The 17692-nt window shown below is 45.8% G+C and overlaps 1 protein-coding gene across 1 annotated transcript in view; it reads right to left on the reverse strand.

The window, feature by feature from the left end:
• Positions 1–17692, reverse strand: part of ift80 (intraflagellar transport 80 homolog (Chlamydomonas)) — a 101502-nt gene that overhangs the window by 77682 nt on the left and 6128 nt on the right. Inside the window, exons 4-8 of the mRNA XM_062553351.1 lie at positions 15992–16102; positions 15299–15367; positions 11756–11865; positions 5380–5469; positions 4180–4317 (exon numbers count right to left, since the gene is read on the reverse strand). Of these exons, the coding sequence (XP_062409335.1) occupies positions 4180–4317; positions 5380–5469; positions 11756–11865; positions 15299–15367; positions 15992–16102 (518 nt within the window). The remainder of the gene's footprint in view (positions 1–4179; positions 4318–5379; positions 5470–11755; positions 11866–15298; positions 15368–15991; positions 16103–17692) is intronic.

Genomic DNA, 17692 nt, shown 5'->3' on the forward strand with positions numbered 1-17692 from the left:
GACATCAGCAGAATCAGAACCAGCTTTATTGACCAGGTCTGCGTAAACAAAGGAGGAATTGGACTCCAGTTAACAGCGCGGGGTTAAGCGTGGAGCTGGCCCTGTGTGCTGGGGATTCCTGCTCGTGCTCGGCGTCCACAGGGGCCATCCCAGCAGTGGGCAGCAAGGGGTTAAGCAGCCACGCAGCCTGCGCTGCGCTGTGCTGAGCAAGCACTCTGTAAAGTGCAAGGTTCCATTGTACGAGATATAGAATGAAACTCCTGGCGATTAGTCATGGTAGTAACAGCAAGACTTCTCGCAGGGTCTTAACTCTTGCACGACCGCAGCCCGGGAAGAGAGAGAGACACACACACACAAACACACACAAACACACAGACACACACACACACACACACACAGACACACAGACACACACACACACACACACACGCACACACACACAACATACAACATGGACTACACAACATGCAAGATAAGCACCAATGTGTAGCTCAACACCTCACAATTAATGACTGTGCTTTTGAAACAGTGAAACAGTGAAAAGCGGCGCTTAAATAGGAACTGGTGTTAAATAGGAACTGGTGTCTTCACAAAAGACAGACAGACTCTCAGTCTCCCTCTATAAAACACATACACACAACCACAAGTGCGCACACACACACACACACACACACACACACACACACACACAAAGAGCACACAAGCATACACAAGCAAGCGCGCGCACACACACACACACACACACACACACACACACAGACAAGCACAAGCGCGCACACACACAGACACACACACACACACACACACACACACACAAGAGCACACACGTACAGACACACGCACACACACACAGAGATGTTGTAAGGCATAAATCACCCAGTGAAGAATGTGTTAAATGCACTACCCTAAATGCCCTATTAATCAACAGAGCAGCAGCAAACGCTAATATATACTCTGAGAAACGCAGGAGAAGAGGTGGAAGAATATGTGCAGATGTTTGAAGGGTAAAAGCGAGTGAGCAAGAGAGAGACAGAGAGAGCGCGAGCGAGAGAAAGAGAGAGAGAGGGAGAGAGAGAGAGAGAGAGAGAGAGAGAGAGAACCCCCACTCGTTTAGCTTCTAGAGCTCACACAGCTCACGCAGCCACCAGGTCTTCAAAAGACAGCTGGAGGAGGAGGTGGCTAGAAACTTCTCGAGTCGGTTTCTCTCTCCGCCGTGTCGAAACTTCTGTTTCTTCTCTCATGCTTTGTTCTCCCAGCTACATCAAAGGCCCAGAGACACAAGTGGCCGTCGAAAAGCTCGTGCTACACAAACACAAACAGGCTTTGCTGAGGTCACAACCAAGTGAGAGACTGTGTCATCAGCGGGCCCAGTATAAACATGCTCTCTGTGTACTTCACCACCATCACAGCAAATTAAGAGTTCTTTTTCGCTATATCCAACATTTGAATGAATTTTAACATCATTCTTTTTTTATTTTGTTTTCCAAGTAATTTCAGTGGAACTGTATTGGTTTATGTTTAGTTGATTTATCTTTACTCAATCAAAACAAAACAACACATTTTTATTGATATTACCTGAAATACACAATTAAATAACATGACTTTTGAATGTTTTCAAAAATGGATTTATAGCGTTTTGGAAAAGAGCTCTTCAAATTAAGAGTCCACCAGCAGACTAAATACTGATGACCAGGGGTCAGTGTGTCGTAGCTTTTCTCCTCAAACAAAGACACAAAGAGAGAGCTGCAGTACCAGAGTGCAACCTGTATGACAGCAGGCAGAGATCTGCACTACAACACTTGCTACTGGTCAAATTTAACTTATATCAACAGATATCTTCTTTTCATTTTCTAGCTAGCCGATATTTCTACAAATATGTCAAGCTTGATTTATAGTTGTTATACTTCATATTTGTCAACGTTTCATCTAAAATTCAGTGCTTAGTTCACAATAAATAATCTATTGTTTGCTTCTTGCAACTGTGCAATACTCGTGTGTGGGGCACCTGACGACAGAGTGTGAAATCAATACAGGGTAGATGTTCCTTAATGACTAAGAAACACGTCAACCAAACTCTTAAAGCAACACTAAAGCACTTTTCCTCTGTCGCACACACGCTATTTGTTTATCCAGGAAATAACAGAAAAGGTAGAATATGTTGCATGATTTTATGAAAGTATGATGTATTGCAGATACACTACCCCACCTCGTAAAGTTACATAGTGCGGTTGTAGCCGATAAAGGGCCGCGAAGTGAAAGCAGAAGTGCCGTTCACCCTGTTACGAGTTGATGAACCGCTGAAATAATTTTGAAACATTATTTTAAGGTACGAAAAACTCTTTAGTGTTGCTTTAAACGAAAATCCCTTTCCACATGAATCACATAGAGTTAAGAAATCTAGACGCTCCTAGCAGAAGCAAATCTAATTTGCTGCCCGGGTCAGTCTAGCAACTCTCTGTTTGACTTGGGAGCAGAAACCACCGAACCAATCACATCATGTATAAAGTAGATGGGCGGGCTTAACATAATGATGACTGACATGTGACTAGAAGTTGCAACCGTTAAGCATCCTGCTACTTGAAAAGAAGAAGATGATTCGTTTAGCACTATCCTATTGCGTGGAGAGGAAATTTAAAAGACAACTGTTTATCCCACCCCTCCGATTGAGTCCTGCCTAGTGCCTACGGTGAGTTCCCACACCCTACATCTTGATGTGGGTCTGGCTGGTTAGGCTAACATAGAGTACTATTCAGCCTGTGTTAATGTTAAGAGCTGATTTCAATCAGGCAAGTTATGGTGGCGTGTGACATATTAGAATGTGCGCTGTGTGAGCAGGACAAATTTGTGATCGCTACTGATGGCATGTGTTGAAAACATTAAGCATATCAAATGCATATTTTTAATTAGGTGCTCTTTTTACTTATATGTACTTACTATGTTAAAACCGATCTCTCAAAAAGTGCATGTGTGAGGCTTCTGAGGATCACTGAATGTATGCAAGAGGGGGAATGTACCCTCTCCAGTTTAAAACTGCCTCTCTGGGCGTCTCTCCACCAACACAGAAATGGCTACGAACCGCTTCTGTTCAGAATACTTTGAACCTCATTCAGCTCAACCTACTGAATGTAGTGAACCAGCCGGCATTTCCATGAGTTTGGAACAGAACCAAGGATGTGTCATCAACAGGGGGTGTTGCGAGTGTTGTGTATAACTGGACTACAGAATGACACGCCAACTCTGGTTTACAGGGACAAAAAAAACATTCCAGGTTCGTTCTGAGCCAATCTATTTTTTGGTGGAAATGCTCAGAACAGTTCACAATCTGGAACGTGAACCAGAACAGGGATGGTTCTCTGCTAGTGGAACAGAACTGTCTAAGGGACAGAACATAGGCCTGTGGAACATGAACCAGAACAGGGCGGGTTCTCTGTGACCTGTCTAAGGGCCAGAACAAAGTCCTGTGGAACATGAACCAGAACAGGGCGGGTTCTCTGCTAGTGGACAAGACCCGTCTATGAACTCCTTTATAGCTTCTTCTGCCACTGCCAGCTTAGCATTGGGGTGATGGCTGAGTTGGTTTGTAGTGTTGGTGTTGGGCTTGTTTGCTTGTGGTGTTGGGCTTGTTTGTGGAGTTGGTGTTGGGTTTGTTTGTAGTGTTGAGCTTGTTTGTGGTGTTGGGTTCGTTTGTGCTGTTGAGCTTGTTTGTGGTGTTGGGTTTGTTGGTGGTGCTGGGTTTGTTTGTGGTGTTGGTGTTGGCCTTGTTTGTGGAGTTGGTGTTGGGTTTGTTTGCTTGTGGTGTTGGGCTTGTTTGTGGTGTTGGGTTTGTTTGCTTGTGGTGTTGGGTTTGTTTGTGGAGTTGAGCTTGTTTGTGGTGTTGGGTTTGTTTGTAGAGTTGGGTTCGTTTGTGCTGTTGAGCTTGTTTGTGGTGTTGGGTTTGTTGGTGGTGCTGGGTTTGTTTGTGGTGTTGGTGTTGGCCTTGTTTGTGGAGTTGGTGTTGGGTTTGTTTGCTTGTGGTGTTGGGCTTGTTTGTGGTGTTGGGTTTGTTTGCTTGTGGTGTTGGGTTTGTTTGTGGAGTTGAGCTTGTTTGTGGTGTTGGGTTTGTTTGTAGAGTTGGGTTTGTTTGTGGCGCTGGGCTTGTTTGTGGTGCTGGGCTTGTTTGTGGAGTGGCTGCTGGCTTACCCCAGTCTTGTCACAGAGTCTGAGCGTGTTGAAGGAGCCCACAGCAAAGACCTCTCCATCAGGAGCCCACGCCACGGAGGTGATGGGGTAGTCATGGGGGGCGGACACGTTCAGCAGACGTCCATAGCTGTCCCACACCTGCAGTGACAAGACAGACACACACACACCACACACACATTGTTAGAAGCTGCTTTATTCTTCATCTGGTCAAGGCTGTTGAAGTAGTGGCACGCTCCACCTGAATGACTTGTTGTAATTATGCATTTTTCACTTAGTTAAAAAATAACATCTTTGTTGGATCATCTTTGGATGGACCTCCTTATTTCTTCAGCTTGTAACAAAGGCCCTCTCATCACCAAGATAGGTGACATAAGATGTTACGCACTGACCCAAAATAAACACACTGTTAAGAGTGATGTGGGTCTGACATGCACTGGACACTTGCTGCAAGAAATGATAGCAATTTCAAACACAACATCTAGCGTTCAGAAGAAATAAACGCCTTAAAAACCTTCAGACGTGGAGCGACACGGTGTTAAAATGTCAGAGGTGCAATCAAATTCACAAACATAGGCGAACGTTTGCAAATAGTTTCCCGTTAGCCTTAAGTTTTTGGCAAACGTTTGCGAACAATTGAACAAACAGTCTCTAAGGAGGTAGTTCTCTACGAACATACAGTGGACCTGGACGAAGGCAAAAATGGAAATCACCGTTAGAATGGAATATTTATTATTCCTACAGTTTCATTTTTTGCATTGCATTTTTTGTAACTGAAAAATCTAAATAAACCATGAAAAAAAAAAAAAAGAATGGAATATTAACACCAAATAGTTTTTTTTTAAAAAAACTAAAAAAACATGGTGATGTTCACCACGAGCGTTCACCACTGTTTGCCAAATCTGAATGCCCCTCTGGTCCAGGGCACACACAGGCTGCTCAGGGATATAAGCCAGTTCATTACTACACAGTCTCTCCGCTCCAGCAGCACCTGCCCAGCATGAGAAGGACCACAAGGGATGGTGAGGCCGAGAGCTCTCCGCTACTGTGGTTTAGTGCTAAGAGCTCATCTGAGAGCTGCCATTTACCATGATGGAGACAGTCAAAGTGGTCATAGACACACACACACACACACTTAGAAAGAACTGAGTGCAGAGATGCATCAAGTTTAACTCAACTCCTGTTATGTTCCACTTACTGTACCTTATATCGGCAGTCCTCCGCTCCAGACAGTATCAGGTCGTTGACCGAGTTCCAGTCCACTTTCAGGATGATCCCATCATGGGCTTTCCACTGGACACAAATGGAAGAGACGGATCGATGTCACAAGGGCCACACACACACACACACACACACACACACACACACACACACACACACAATGCAGAAACTCACATACATATTTTAATATCACACTTGTTTTTGGTCTCTCGAATTAGCTGCTTATGGGTAGTTCATCTTCTATTAACTCGTGATAAATGGATCAAGGTCTGTTCTGAATGTTCACATGTTCTGAATCTACACCAGAATGTTCCCATGTTCTGTATCTACACCAGAATGTTCACATGCTCTGAATCTACACCAGAATGTACACATGTTCTGAATCTACACCAGAATGTACACATGTTCTGAACCTATACTAGTCTGGTTTTCACCATAATAAGCTCAATCTTTTAAGATTGAACATTAGCCTGGCGAGGCTGCACTTTGTTTCTACTGCACTTCGCGTCGCTTAAATTTCGTTTTCGGCGCGTCACTGGCCAATAGCGTGCCAGGACTAGAGTATGGCCGTTTCTGATTGGAGCCAAAGGTTCTGGCAGTAAACAGCGAAAATAGATCTGGTGGTATCCAGCCTGAGCTTCCGGGCGAAATTCAAATTCCCCGGAAGTTCAGGCAGGGTTCACCCAGCCTAAACCTATAGCAGAATGTACATAACATGTTCTGAACCTATGCCAGAATGTACACATGTTCTGAACCTATACCAGAATGTACACATGTTCTGAACCTATACCAGAATGCACACATGTTCTGAACTTACACCAGAATGTACACATGTTCTGAACCTATACCAGAATGTACACATGTTCTGAACCTATACCAGAATGTACACATGTTCTGAACCTATACCAGAATGCACACATGTTCTGAACTTACACCAGAATGTACACATGTTCTGAACCTATACCAGAATGTACACATGTTCTAAACTTACTCCTCACTTTAAGCTCTCAATCTCCACTCTACAGCTTAACCCTAATTCAGAACACAACTCCAGTTCAGTTCAGTACCACTTAGGACTGGCCATTTTGGGCTATGGCATCATATTCCAATAACAAAACCGCTTTAATGGACGTCCAACAACCGAAACCATAATGAAGAATAATGAAAGTGTCTATTAGTCCAACAAAATAAACTGAGTCCAATATAATTTTTTAGTGAAGCCCATATATTCAATAACTACCAAACTCGCCTGCATTCTCACGAGGCCGACATGCATTTGATATTAGGAATTCCCATAGCGCCAACAGACAGAGCAAAGCATCAGACATCAAGAGTGCAGTCGGCCGTGCTCTCTCAGTGCCCTCCTGCGTGGCTTCAGCCAGGGAGGGGGATGCGCTCCAACTGATCAGAACAGCTGAAGACGCGGAGCTGGAGAACGTGATTTGAGCTAAAAGATATCTTTACTTGACCTGCACATTACTCATGAAACCACATCCATGCTAAGGCTGCGTAGGATGTCAGTGTTGATTTGGATACTGCATCTGGGCCAGTTCAAGTGGAGGTTCGGCTATGAATGAGAGTGACAACCGCAGTCCAAACTGAACTCACTCCCACAACTGGTGATCAACATAACACTTGAATGCATTTCATTTTTCATTGGATCTGGCAGATTTGGAGTTTATAGTCTTGAAGGAAGCACAGAGAGAGAGAGAGTGGAGGTGTGTTGAGGCAATGGGAGGTAAACAGGGAGCGTGAGTTCACTAAGGCACCACGGGAGGAGATCGAGGCCTAGTGAGAGTGGGACAAGAAGGGACAGAGAGCAAGAATAGAGGTGTAAGTCTGTCTGTGTGTGTGTGTGTGTGTGTGTCTGGGTGTGTAGCATAGTGAAGTAACATAGTGTGTGTATAGTGTCCGTCCACGCGTACAAGTATGTGTGTGTGTTATGTACAATATGTTTGTGTGTGTGTGTATTTTTGTGTGTCTGTGCGTGTGTGTGTGCGTGCGTGTGTATGTGGGTGTGCAGTGAGTGTGTGTGTGTGTGTGTGTGTGTGTGTGTGTGTGTGTGTGTGTGTGTGTGTGTGTGTGTGTGTGTGTGTGTGCGTCCATGCGTATGTGTGGATGTATGTGGGTGTGCACGCGTGTTTGTGTGTACAATGTGCGTGCGTGCGTGCGTGTGTTTGTGTGTGTGTGTGTGTGTGTGTGTGTGTGTGTGTGTGCACATGTGTATTTGTATAGTGCGTGTGTATAATTTGTGTATGTGTATGCATGTGCGTCCATGCGTATGTGTATGTGTGAGTGTGCACAATGTGTGTGTGTGTGTGTGTGTGTGTGTTAGTGTTGCACGATATACCGATACTAGAAAGGTATCACGATGCCTTAACGCAAAAAATGATACGATTTCCGACGTTTTTAGTATTGATACTTTATTAAAAATAACTTTCCGTGTCTGTGCAAGAAGCTGCTCCAACTATCAGTCATGCTCCTTGAACGCAGAGGCTAGTGGGCGTGGCTAACTTTCCCCTCTCACACGCAGCCACAGTGTGTGCACGCAGCAGGCTGTGAGTGAGCGAGAGGGAGAGAGATGGCTACAGGTTCAGGAGCGCCTGCCGACCGTCCTCGGCTTGCTAATCAAATAGACGGGCGAACTGAAGTCTGGAGCTATTTCGCATGTGTCGACAGTGAAGGCAAGCCAACAGACACAAGAGATGTAAACAAAAGCATGCAGGCAACGTCCAACTTCGCACAGCACCTTGCGGACAGACATCCCGACCTTTACAAAGAATTCAAAGACCGAGAGGTCAGCGAATGTGATTGAAAACACCATGATCAGCCCCAATCGTATCCACAAACTATAGCCTAAGTGAAACGAGTGTGGTGTATCCTGTAGGCTAGTTGGAAAACTATTTTTTCAACACTGAATTTTGACGAGGCATAACGACCATAAGCATAGAAACCTCCTTGACGGAGGTTATTTTTTCATTGGGGTTTGCTGTTTGTCTGTCTGTTTGCAAGATGACTCAATGTTCATGTTGATAATTGTAACTTTAACTTGCAAACGATCTATTTAACATTCAATCAGTTCTGGTAATATTTATCATGGCATGTAGTCTGCCTCTTTTATTATTTCTTAGATATGAGCTAGGCTACAAACTCTCTAGAGCCCATAGCCAGAATGTATAGAGTCCAAACATTAATCTCAGCAGGCTAGACCTCATGTAGGCGTCATCAGATGGCACACTGAGTAGTAGGCTAACTTGCTTATAATTGTAACACTTGTAATTTGTAACAAACAATAAAAAAAGCTATGGACTAAAAATAATGAACGTGCGGTGACTTTATGATGAGCTCAGAATTGACCTGCACACTAGTGTATTAAATTAAACTCACATTTCTCTACACCTGGTGGAGGTTTGCGTCCTACTAAGCATATTGTCTGGATATAACAATTATAAATGATGGTCTTTGAAAGTCAGACAATCAAACTCATGAAATATTAAAGTAGGCTAACTTGTCCACTCCCTTTACAGGAAATGTTAAAGAAAAGTGGCCGGCAAATATGTTAACAAACAAGAGATTATGCTCATACTATAGCCTACTGGGGAATAATAATTATTATTTTTATTAGTGTAATTTGCTAAAAAAAAAAAAAAACCCGGACAGGAACAAGCTGGTTAAAGTGAAACCGAACCAGACCATTATTGATCTTTTTTTCAGATACTGTATTTTAGAATTTCACCGTGGTATCGGTTCAGTATCGACTATCGAGGTATTTATGGCAGGTATCGAATCGAAGTCATAATTTTGGTATCGTGACAACACTAGTGTGTGTGTGTGTGTGTGTGTGTGTGTGTGTGTGTGTGTGTGCGTGCGTGCGTGCGTGCCTGCGTGTGTGCGTCCACGTGTGTGTCGGGGGTGGGGTGGGCTGGGCCAGTGGCCTTGCGTGGCGGCGTATGCTAACTGATGCTGGCTGACAGATCCCCTGACTGTTCTCTGTTAGGGTAATTGCTTGCACTTGTCCTAATTGAAAACATGGGAACATGTTCACAGGTCGCCGGGGGGGATGAGGTTGCCCTTACACACGTAACCCCCCCCCACCCCACGGCCCCTCCAACCCCCCCACCAACCCCCCCAAACCTATTAAAAACAAGACTAATAATCTGCAACCGCTCTCCAATGCTAGCCTGGGGCACGTTTTCCAAAATCATAGCTGCTAACCTGTTAGCAACTTAGATGGTTGGCAATGGGAAATTGCATTGCAACCAACAAAGTTGCTAACTTGGTTAGCAGCTATGGCTTTGGGAAACGCACTCCTGCTCTACACACAGTCTGTGTGTCTGGCCTGAGCGCTACGCTAGCCTGCTGCACACACACTCTCTGTGTCTGACCTGGGGCTAAGCCACTCTGATGACACACACACACACACACACACACACACACACACACACACACACACACACACACACACACACACACACACACACACACACACACACACACACACACACACACACACACACACACACACACACACACACACACACACACACACACACACACACACACACACACATACCCGCCTCAGAAAAGAGAAACATGCTGTAATAGATGTATTGGATGAGAATTAGTTGATGACGTGCACACAGAAATGACAGATAGCTTAGCTGATTTGGGCCCAGACAATGATGGATTGAAAGGCATTACTGTGGTAGCACACATGCAGACATACTCACACACACACACTCTTACAAACACACATACACACACACATTTTGAGGAGAGGGGTTGGAGGGTATTGAGGGAGCAGAGACACACATAGAAACGCAGACACACACACACACACGCTCACAGACACACAAACACAGACACAAGCACCCACATACACACACACACACACACTCACTCAGACACACACACACACGCTTAAACTCAGGCTCACACACACATGCACACACTCACACACACACACTCACACGCAAACTCATGCTCACACACACACACACGCTCAAACTCATGCTCACACAAACAGACATACACACACACACACACACACACAGACACACAGACACACAGACACACAGACACACGCACACAGACACACATACACACACACACACACACACACACACACACACAGACACACAGACACACAGACACACACACACACACACACACACACAGTGTGAGGGGAAGGGTTGGGGGGTAGTGAGGGAGCAGAGGTCAGGCTGGGAGGAGAAGGTGTGTGTGGGGGAGACCTGGCTAAGCCATTATGGTGTTTACCCAAGGTCCCCAGCGCAGCCCACTACCCACCAGGACAAATAAATACACACACGCCAAGTAGGAGAGATTACTCACCCCACAGTCAAGCCGCCCAGCATGGGCGCACGTGCACACACACATGCACGCACACACACACGCAACGCACTCACACACACACACACACACACACGCGCGCAACGCACACACACACACACACACACACACTACACAAGCAACGCACACACACACACACATACAAATACATACATATTTACACATGCGCACGCGCACACACACACACACACACACAAACATGCAACACACCACCAGCACACACACATGCAACACAGACACACAACAAACACACATACACATACAGTACATGCAGATTTACACACTCACGTGTGCATGCGCGCACACACACAAACATCACATGACTCAGTCTCTATCTAACGCATGTGGGAATCAGGAATCAGGAATCAACACCACATGACTCCGTCTCTGTCTAACACATGTGGGAATCAGGAATCAGGAATCAACACCATATGATGTCTCTATCTAACGCATGTGGAAACCAGGAATCAACACCACATGACTCAGTCTCTGTCTAACACATGTGGGAATCAGGAATCAGGAATCAACACCACATGACTCAGTCTCTATCTAACGCATGTGGGAATCAGGAATCAACACCACATGACTCAGTCTCTATCTAACGCATGTGGAAACCAGGAATCAACACCACATGACTCAGTCTCTATCTAACACATGTGGGAATCAGGAATCAACACCACATGACTCAGTCTCTATCTAACACATGTGGGAATCAGGAATCAGGAATCAACACCACATGACTCAGTCTCTATCTAACGTGTGTGTAGCATGAACACAGGGATGTCTACACACCAGAGATGAGGCCAAAATGAGCTGGGATGTGTCTCTGAGTGAGTGAGTGTGTGTGTGTGTGTGTGTGTGTGTGTGTGTGTGTGTGTGTGTGTGTGTGTGTGTGTGTGTGTGTGTGTGTGTCCTGCGTCCTGCTGGGCTCCGGACCTGTCTGTGTCCAGGCAGGGAGGGGCAGAGGACAGGCCAGAGGTCTACCCACCTGCAGCACTTTGGAGCTGGGCTGCAGAGGCTTGATGATGAGCTGCTTGCCTGACGTGTACAGGATCCTGTCAGAGTCAGGGCCCCACGCCACCGAATACACAGGAGATCCTACAGACAGAGAGAGAGAGAGAGAGAGAGAGAGAGGGAGGGAGGGAGAGAGAGTGAGAGAGAGAGAGGTCGCAATAGAGTGAGGGACAGAGAGAGGGAGGGAGAGATAGGGAGAGGGAGAGAGAAATGGAAAAAGAAATTTGATTGAGTGAGTGCATATATGTATACCTTAGTATAAAATAAAAAAAGGCTAAGAAAGTGATTAACTGCATTGAAATGAACACAAGTAACATGTTTTATAATGCCTCAATAGCGTCTAAATAATTATCACTAAGTACAACTTATCCTCTCCTGTTGTTTGTAAGTGAACTGGGAAACTGCCATAAATAAAATGGTCTGAAATGACATGCATTTGGGTTGCAAAGCTCCTACAAATAATATTTGTGCTTGCAATTGTACACATAAGCCAAACTAATAAGTAAAAATAATGCAATAACCTTTACACAACACAGACCAAAAAGCTGAAAACATATCACATAGCGCAGTCCAACACTGATTTGCACTGTGATGCACACACACACAGACACACACACACAGACACAGACACAGACACAGACACAGACACAGACACAGACACAGACACACACACACACACACACACACACACACACACACACACACACACACACACACACACACACACACACACACACACACACACACACACACACACACACACACACACACACACACACACACACGTCCATGCTACTACTGATGGTCCCACTGGTGTGCACTAGTGGACATGTCAGGTCCCAGAGTAAGATCAGGAGTGGAGCTGAGCTGGGGTTGGGCTGGGCTGGGGTTGGGCTGGGCTGGGTTGGGCTATGTTGGGCTGGGTTGGGCTGGGTTGGGTTATGTTGGGTGGGCTGGGTTGGGTTATGTTGGGCTGAACTCAGTTGAGTTATGTTGGGCTGAACTGGGTTGGGTTATGTTGGGCTGAACTGGGTTGGGTTATGTTGGGCTGGGGGGGCTGGGTTATGCAGACAGTGGCAAAGGCGTCCACACACACACACACCCCCCGTGTCACATCCTGTCTCAGTGCGATCCTCACTCATATCAGCGCTCATCTCAACTCCTCTGGCTCCACACGATGCTGGCCTCTCTAAGCCCCCCCCCACCCCACCCCGCCGTCTTTATTTGATTTATTTTGCTCCCTAACGCAACATGGGAAATGTAGTCTATATCTTGCAGATTAGTTCCAAACAAACTACAGGTGAAAAACATGAATGAAAAAGCCCCGGCGTGTCTAACCGCGCGCACTCTGAGGTCACGACAGGCTAACTTACGAGCTCCATTGTGGCCCATTAAAACCTGACCTCATTCTCTTATTCCGCACACCGGTTGGACGGCCGGCTCTGCCATGGAGACTAATTGCCTGTTGAGTCACTGTTTCTCCTCACAAGACACAAGCTCACGATGGGCCCATGATGACAAGCCTCCGCTCCGTGGCACAGCCTGTCGGACGCACGTTTTAACATTTCAACGCCACAATGAAACAATTAATAAGTGAAGCGCGCGCATGGGATGGTGAAGTGGAGGACTGTATCACTGGAAATCTATTTTTATGGCTTTTAATAAAACTCAGCTCCAATAAACCTTTGGGACTTTATGGCGCTCTTAATGAAATGGAACTGGCACGCTGATTCATCTGGCGACAGGGTCCAGCAGTATGCCCCAGCAGTCCCTCACCCCCCAGCCAACCCAGCCCAGCCTACCCCCCACCCCAACACAACCCAACCACCCCTCAACCCAGCCCAGCCTACCCTCCAAACCCAACCCACCCCAGCCCAGCCTATTCCCCAACCCAACCACTCCACCCCCCACCCCAACACAACCCAACCACCTCTCAACCCAGCCCAGCCTACCCCCCCTTTAACACTCCTGTCACACTGAGGAAGCTCATAAGGCAGCTGTTCAGGTGGCTGAATGTCCTCTCTGATCTGACTCTGATCTGCTGGATGTGTACTGATGTGGATGTGCACAGATGTACTGGATGTGGGTCAGCTTTCACACACACACACACACACACACGCGCGCGCGCGCGCACACGCGCACACACACACACACACACACACACACACACACACACACACACACACACACACACACACACACACACACACACACACACACACACACACACACACACACACACACACACACACACAGCCTTAAGAGAATAGCAATGGGCTTATGTGCAAGCGGTGAGGGGAAAAAACTATATCATGGGATCCACAAATATAGTTGTATTATGGGCAAAAATTGCAGCCTAAGGTTGCCAGGTTGGCTCGGTGCTCCACCAGTAAGGTGCACTCACAGGCACCAGAGGGCTAAGTGAGCGTTGAGGTCTCAGTGTGACAGCATAATTGGCTGCTGTGTGTTGCGTTCATGTTTACAAAATGAACAGCCTTTTTCTCATCTCCAGTGCTTACTCCTCGGTCTTTTCCCTTGGACTTTCTTTCCCCCTTTCTTTCTCTCCCTCTCCCACACACACTCTCTCTCTCTCACACAGACACACACACTCTCTCTCTCTCTCTCTCTCTCTCGCTGTATCTCTACTCTCTCTCTCACGCTTTCTGTTTCTCTCTCCCAAAGTTCGTCACGTGTCTATTTGTGGGTTTGAATTCAGTCTCGTAAACCACACTTAAAACAGACTTCCCAACAAGCCCCCTCTACTGTGTGGAAGCACCATCATAATAAGCCCACTTTATACATTTAAGATGAGTACATTCAGTGTGGAATTCTCTTCAGCAGACATGCCATTTCATGGCCTTGAAAATGCATTTTCTCCAAAGATTAAAACAAAACGTACAAAGAAAGCGCAGCCGTGACAGTTCCAGTGACAGCCGTGACAGAAAAAGGCATTTTCTCATCCACGCCTTTGCCAGGCTTTCTTGCCAACCCAGACACTTTTTTCAGAGCGGCACTGCTTCGATTACTTGTTTCAGAACTCAAACTTCTGTCAGGGACCACAAAACAACAAAGCAGTCGAGCAGCACACCAAATAAATCCAGCAGTGCTGCACCATTTGGCCAAAATATCTCTCTGCAATGTTTTCTCAAAGATATTGGGATTACAGTTTGATTTGTGATATCATTTTCAAAGTCAAGCTTCAGTTCAATATGCCCAATAGGCAATAGGCAATATATCCTGAACAAGCACACGACTAAATAAGCTGTGCTCACACTTACTGCACACTTGCACAAGGACTGTAGGTTACACACACTGCACTTTATACTCTCTCTTGCTATTCATTAGAAATATTTTTTTGATCGTTCTTCTTCACACTCGCACAGAAAAAGCTGAACACCAAAGAAAAAATGTAACTGCACGTTTTACGTTTGTATTTCTATGTATGTGACAAATAAACCTCCTTTTATTTCATCCTTGTATGAGATTCCGAGGCTCCTCCGAAGGCCCCCGGTCTTACCTTGCTGGGCGAGTGTTGATCTCAGCATGCCGCTCTTGGACCAGATCTTGATCTGGCCATCCTCGCCAGCTGAGGGAGCAAAACAAAGAGGTCAGAAAAAGGCTGGTCAAAACCCTATGGTCAAAACCCTATGGTCAAAACCCGCACTCTGCTCCGCAAAGGGCCTGAGGCAATGACATACTATCATGCAGGAGGACACTGCATCTCTTCTAGGCTTCAATTACACCACCGCCAAAACTGACTTGGAATCACTCACTTAGAGTAATCCTTTCAATACCAATGAACTACTAAAGCTGCTTTTTGCTGCTGATAGAATGTCAAAGATGCCATGTCACTCAAATCATTCTGATTTCATCTTTTCTTCGTACATATTATTTCACATCCATGCATCCACTTATAAATACACATACTGTCCATCCAGTATGCTTCATGTACACTAAAAGTCCATTCAAATAAATAAGTGTCCACTGCTATTTATACATACCCGTAATTTCCAGACTATTAGCCGCAGCTTATACATTGATTTAGCAAAATTTCTTCCACTATGAGGCTAATACAGGGGGGCAGTTAATATAGTGTTAATATCGGTTTTGTTTCTTTTAACTGTCATAAAATGCTGTCCTGCGGCTTATACACAATGCGGCTTATATGCGGGAAATGACTGTAAGCTTGCTGTGGTGTCCCAGGCCCCACCTGTGATGAGGGCTGTCCCATCGTAGTTCCAGCGGCCCGCCAGCACGGCCCCTCGGTGGGCCTCCACACTCTTCTCAATGCGGCCCGTCTTCGACACCAAGTGGAACTTGCCTGCAAACAGGTAGGAAAGAAAAGCAAAATGGTATAAGTAAGTAAGTAAGTAAGTAAGTAAGTAATTTTTAATTTGTTTAGCACATTTAACGTGCACAGAGTGCAACCCAAAGCGCTTCACACACAAGACTGATACATAAGACAGTGCCGAGATGGAGTGGCGTAGTCGCCAGTGTACCCGTGACAACAAGACATAAACAAACAAATTTACAAAATAACAAGATGACACAAGACAAAAAAATGCCATGTGAAAAGACCGAGCCGTGAAGGGTCCTGTCCTTTAAAACTCCATAAGGTCAGGGTTGCATTATGCGGCACATGAAAGAAAAACATTTAGTTGAACAGTGATTCAGCCTTTCGTGAGGGAGTTAACAAAGCTCGACAAAGCTAGCATTCGTAATTCAGACCACCTTTTCAGAGGGTGTGAGTGCACGGTGCATTTATGGCTAAACGCATGTTGACACGACATGACAAAACATAACCTTGCCTTATTTCCTTATAAATATGTTCTCACAAGAGACCGTTTTCACCTTGGGGAAGGCAAAAAAAACCCCGTTATAACTGTCGCTGGAACACAGCACCTGGGAGCACATGTCATTTCTCACCAAATCTCCGGCAACTTTACAGGCCCCTCATTAAAAGCTTGGGGTCACTTAGGCTCAATGGAGGGGCGGTTTCCTAGCGCTCTCCTCCAGCCAGGGAACACTGCCAGTTGTGTTATTTGAGGGGCCGGGCCACAGACAGCCCTGAATTAGAAGTGTATTTGCACCATGACATCACTCCGGGGCAGTACGACGGCAGTAACCCCTGCAGCACGATTCCCACTTCATGCAGCCACGCAGACGATAAGCAGCAGCAGGAGGGACATGCTGCACAGCGCTTAACAGACAATACATGCGGCAGGCAGCCATACAAATATTCTCCACCACTGAAAAAAGCATTAACGTATTCCATATCTGATGCATTCACAACAGTGTGTACAGTAATTTCCTGTGTATTAGCCACATTGTGTATAAGCCGCAGGACGGTGTTTTATGCACATTAAAAGAAACAAAACCATATTAATACAATATGAACTGCCCTTGTGTATTAACCTCTTAGGCGAAGAAAGTTTGCAAAATCAATGTAGGCCTATAAGCCATGGCTAATAATTGGGAAATTATGAAAACACACTTAAATAAGTTTAAAAAGATAGCCTACATGAACCATACGCCCTGAGCAAAACAGACACAAGTACAGGTACACTTCCAACAGTGAGTAACACACTTAAGTAAGTTTAGGAAGGCAGCCTATATGAACTAGACGCCCTGAGCAGAACAGACACAAGCAGAGATGGCGAGACTAGTGTGGAGTGGTGGAGAACTACCGCGACCCTTCACATGGCCACAGGCCGTCTCTTTATTGCCATGGCCCTGCTGCTAACCCTGCTTCTCCACCCCACAATGAATGAATGACTAGAGTCTGTGTGTGTGTGTGTGTGTGTGTGTGTGTCTGTGTCTGCTGCAGCCGTCGGGATTAAACCAGTTTCCTATATGCCAGCGACAAAGAGCGATTAGGCATGGAGACGGTTATCAAAGACACAAGCCAAAC

This window comes from Sardina pilchardus, chromosome 13 (genome assembly GCF_963854185.1).
Source record: "Sardina pilchardus chromosome 13, fSarPil1.1, whole genome shotgun sequence".
In the NCBI taxonomy this organism is placed as follows: Eukaryota; Metazoa; Chordata; class Actinopteri; order Clupeiformes; family Clupeidae; genus Sardina; species Sardina pilchardus.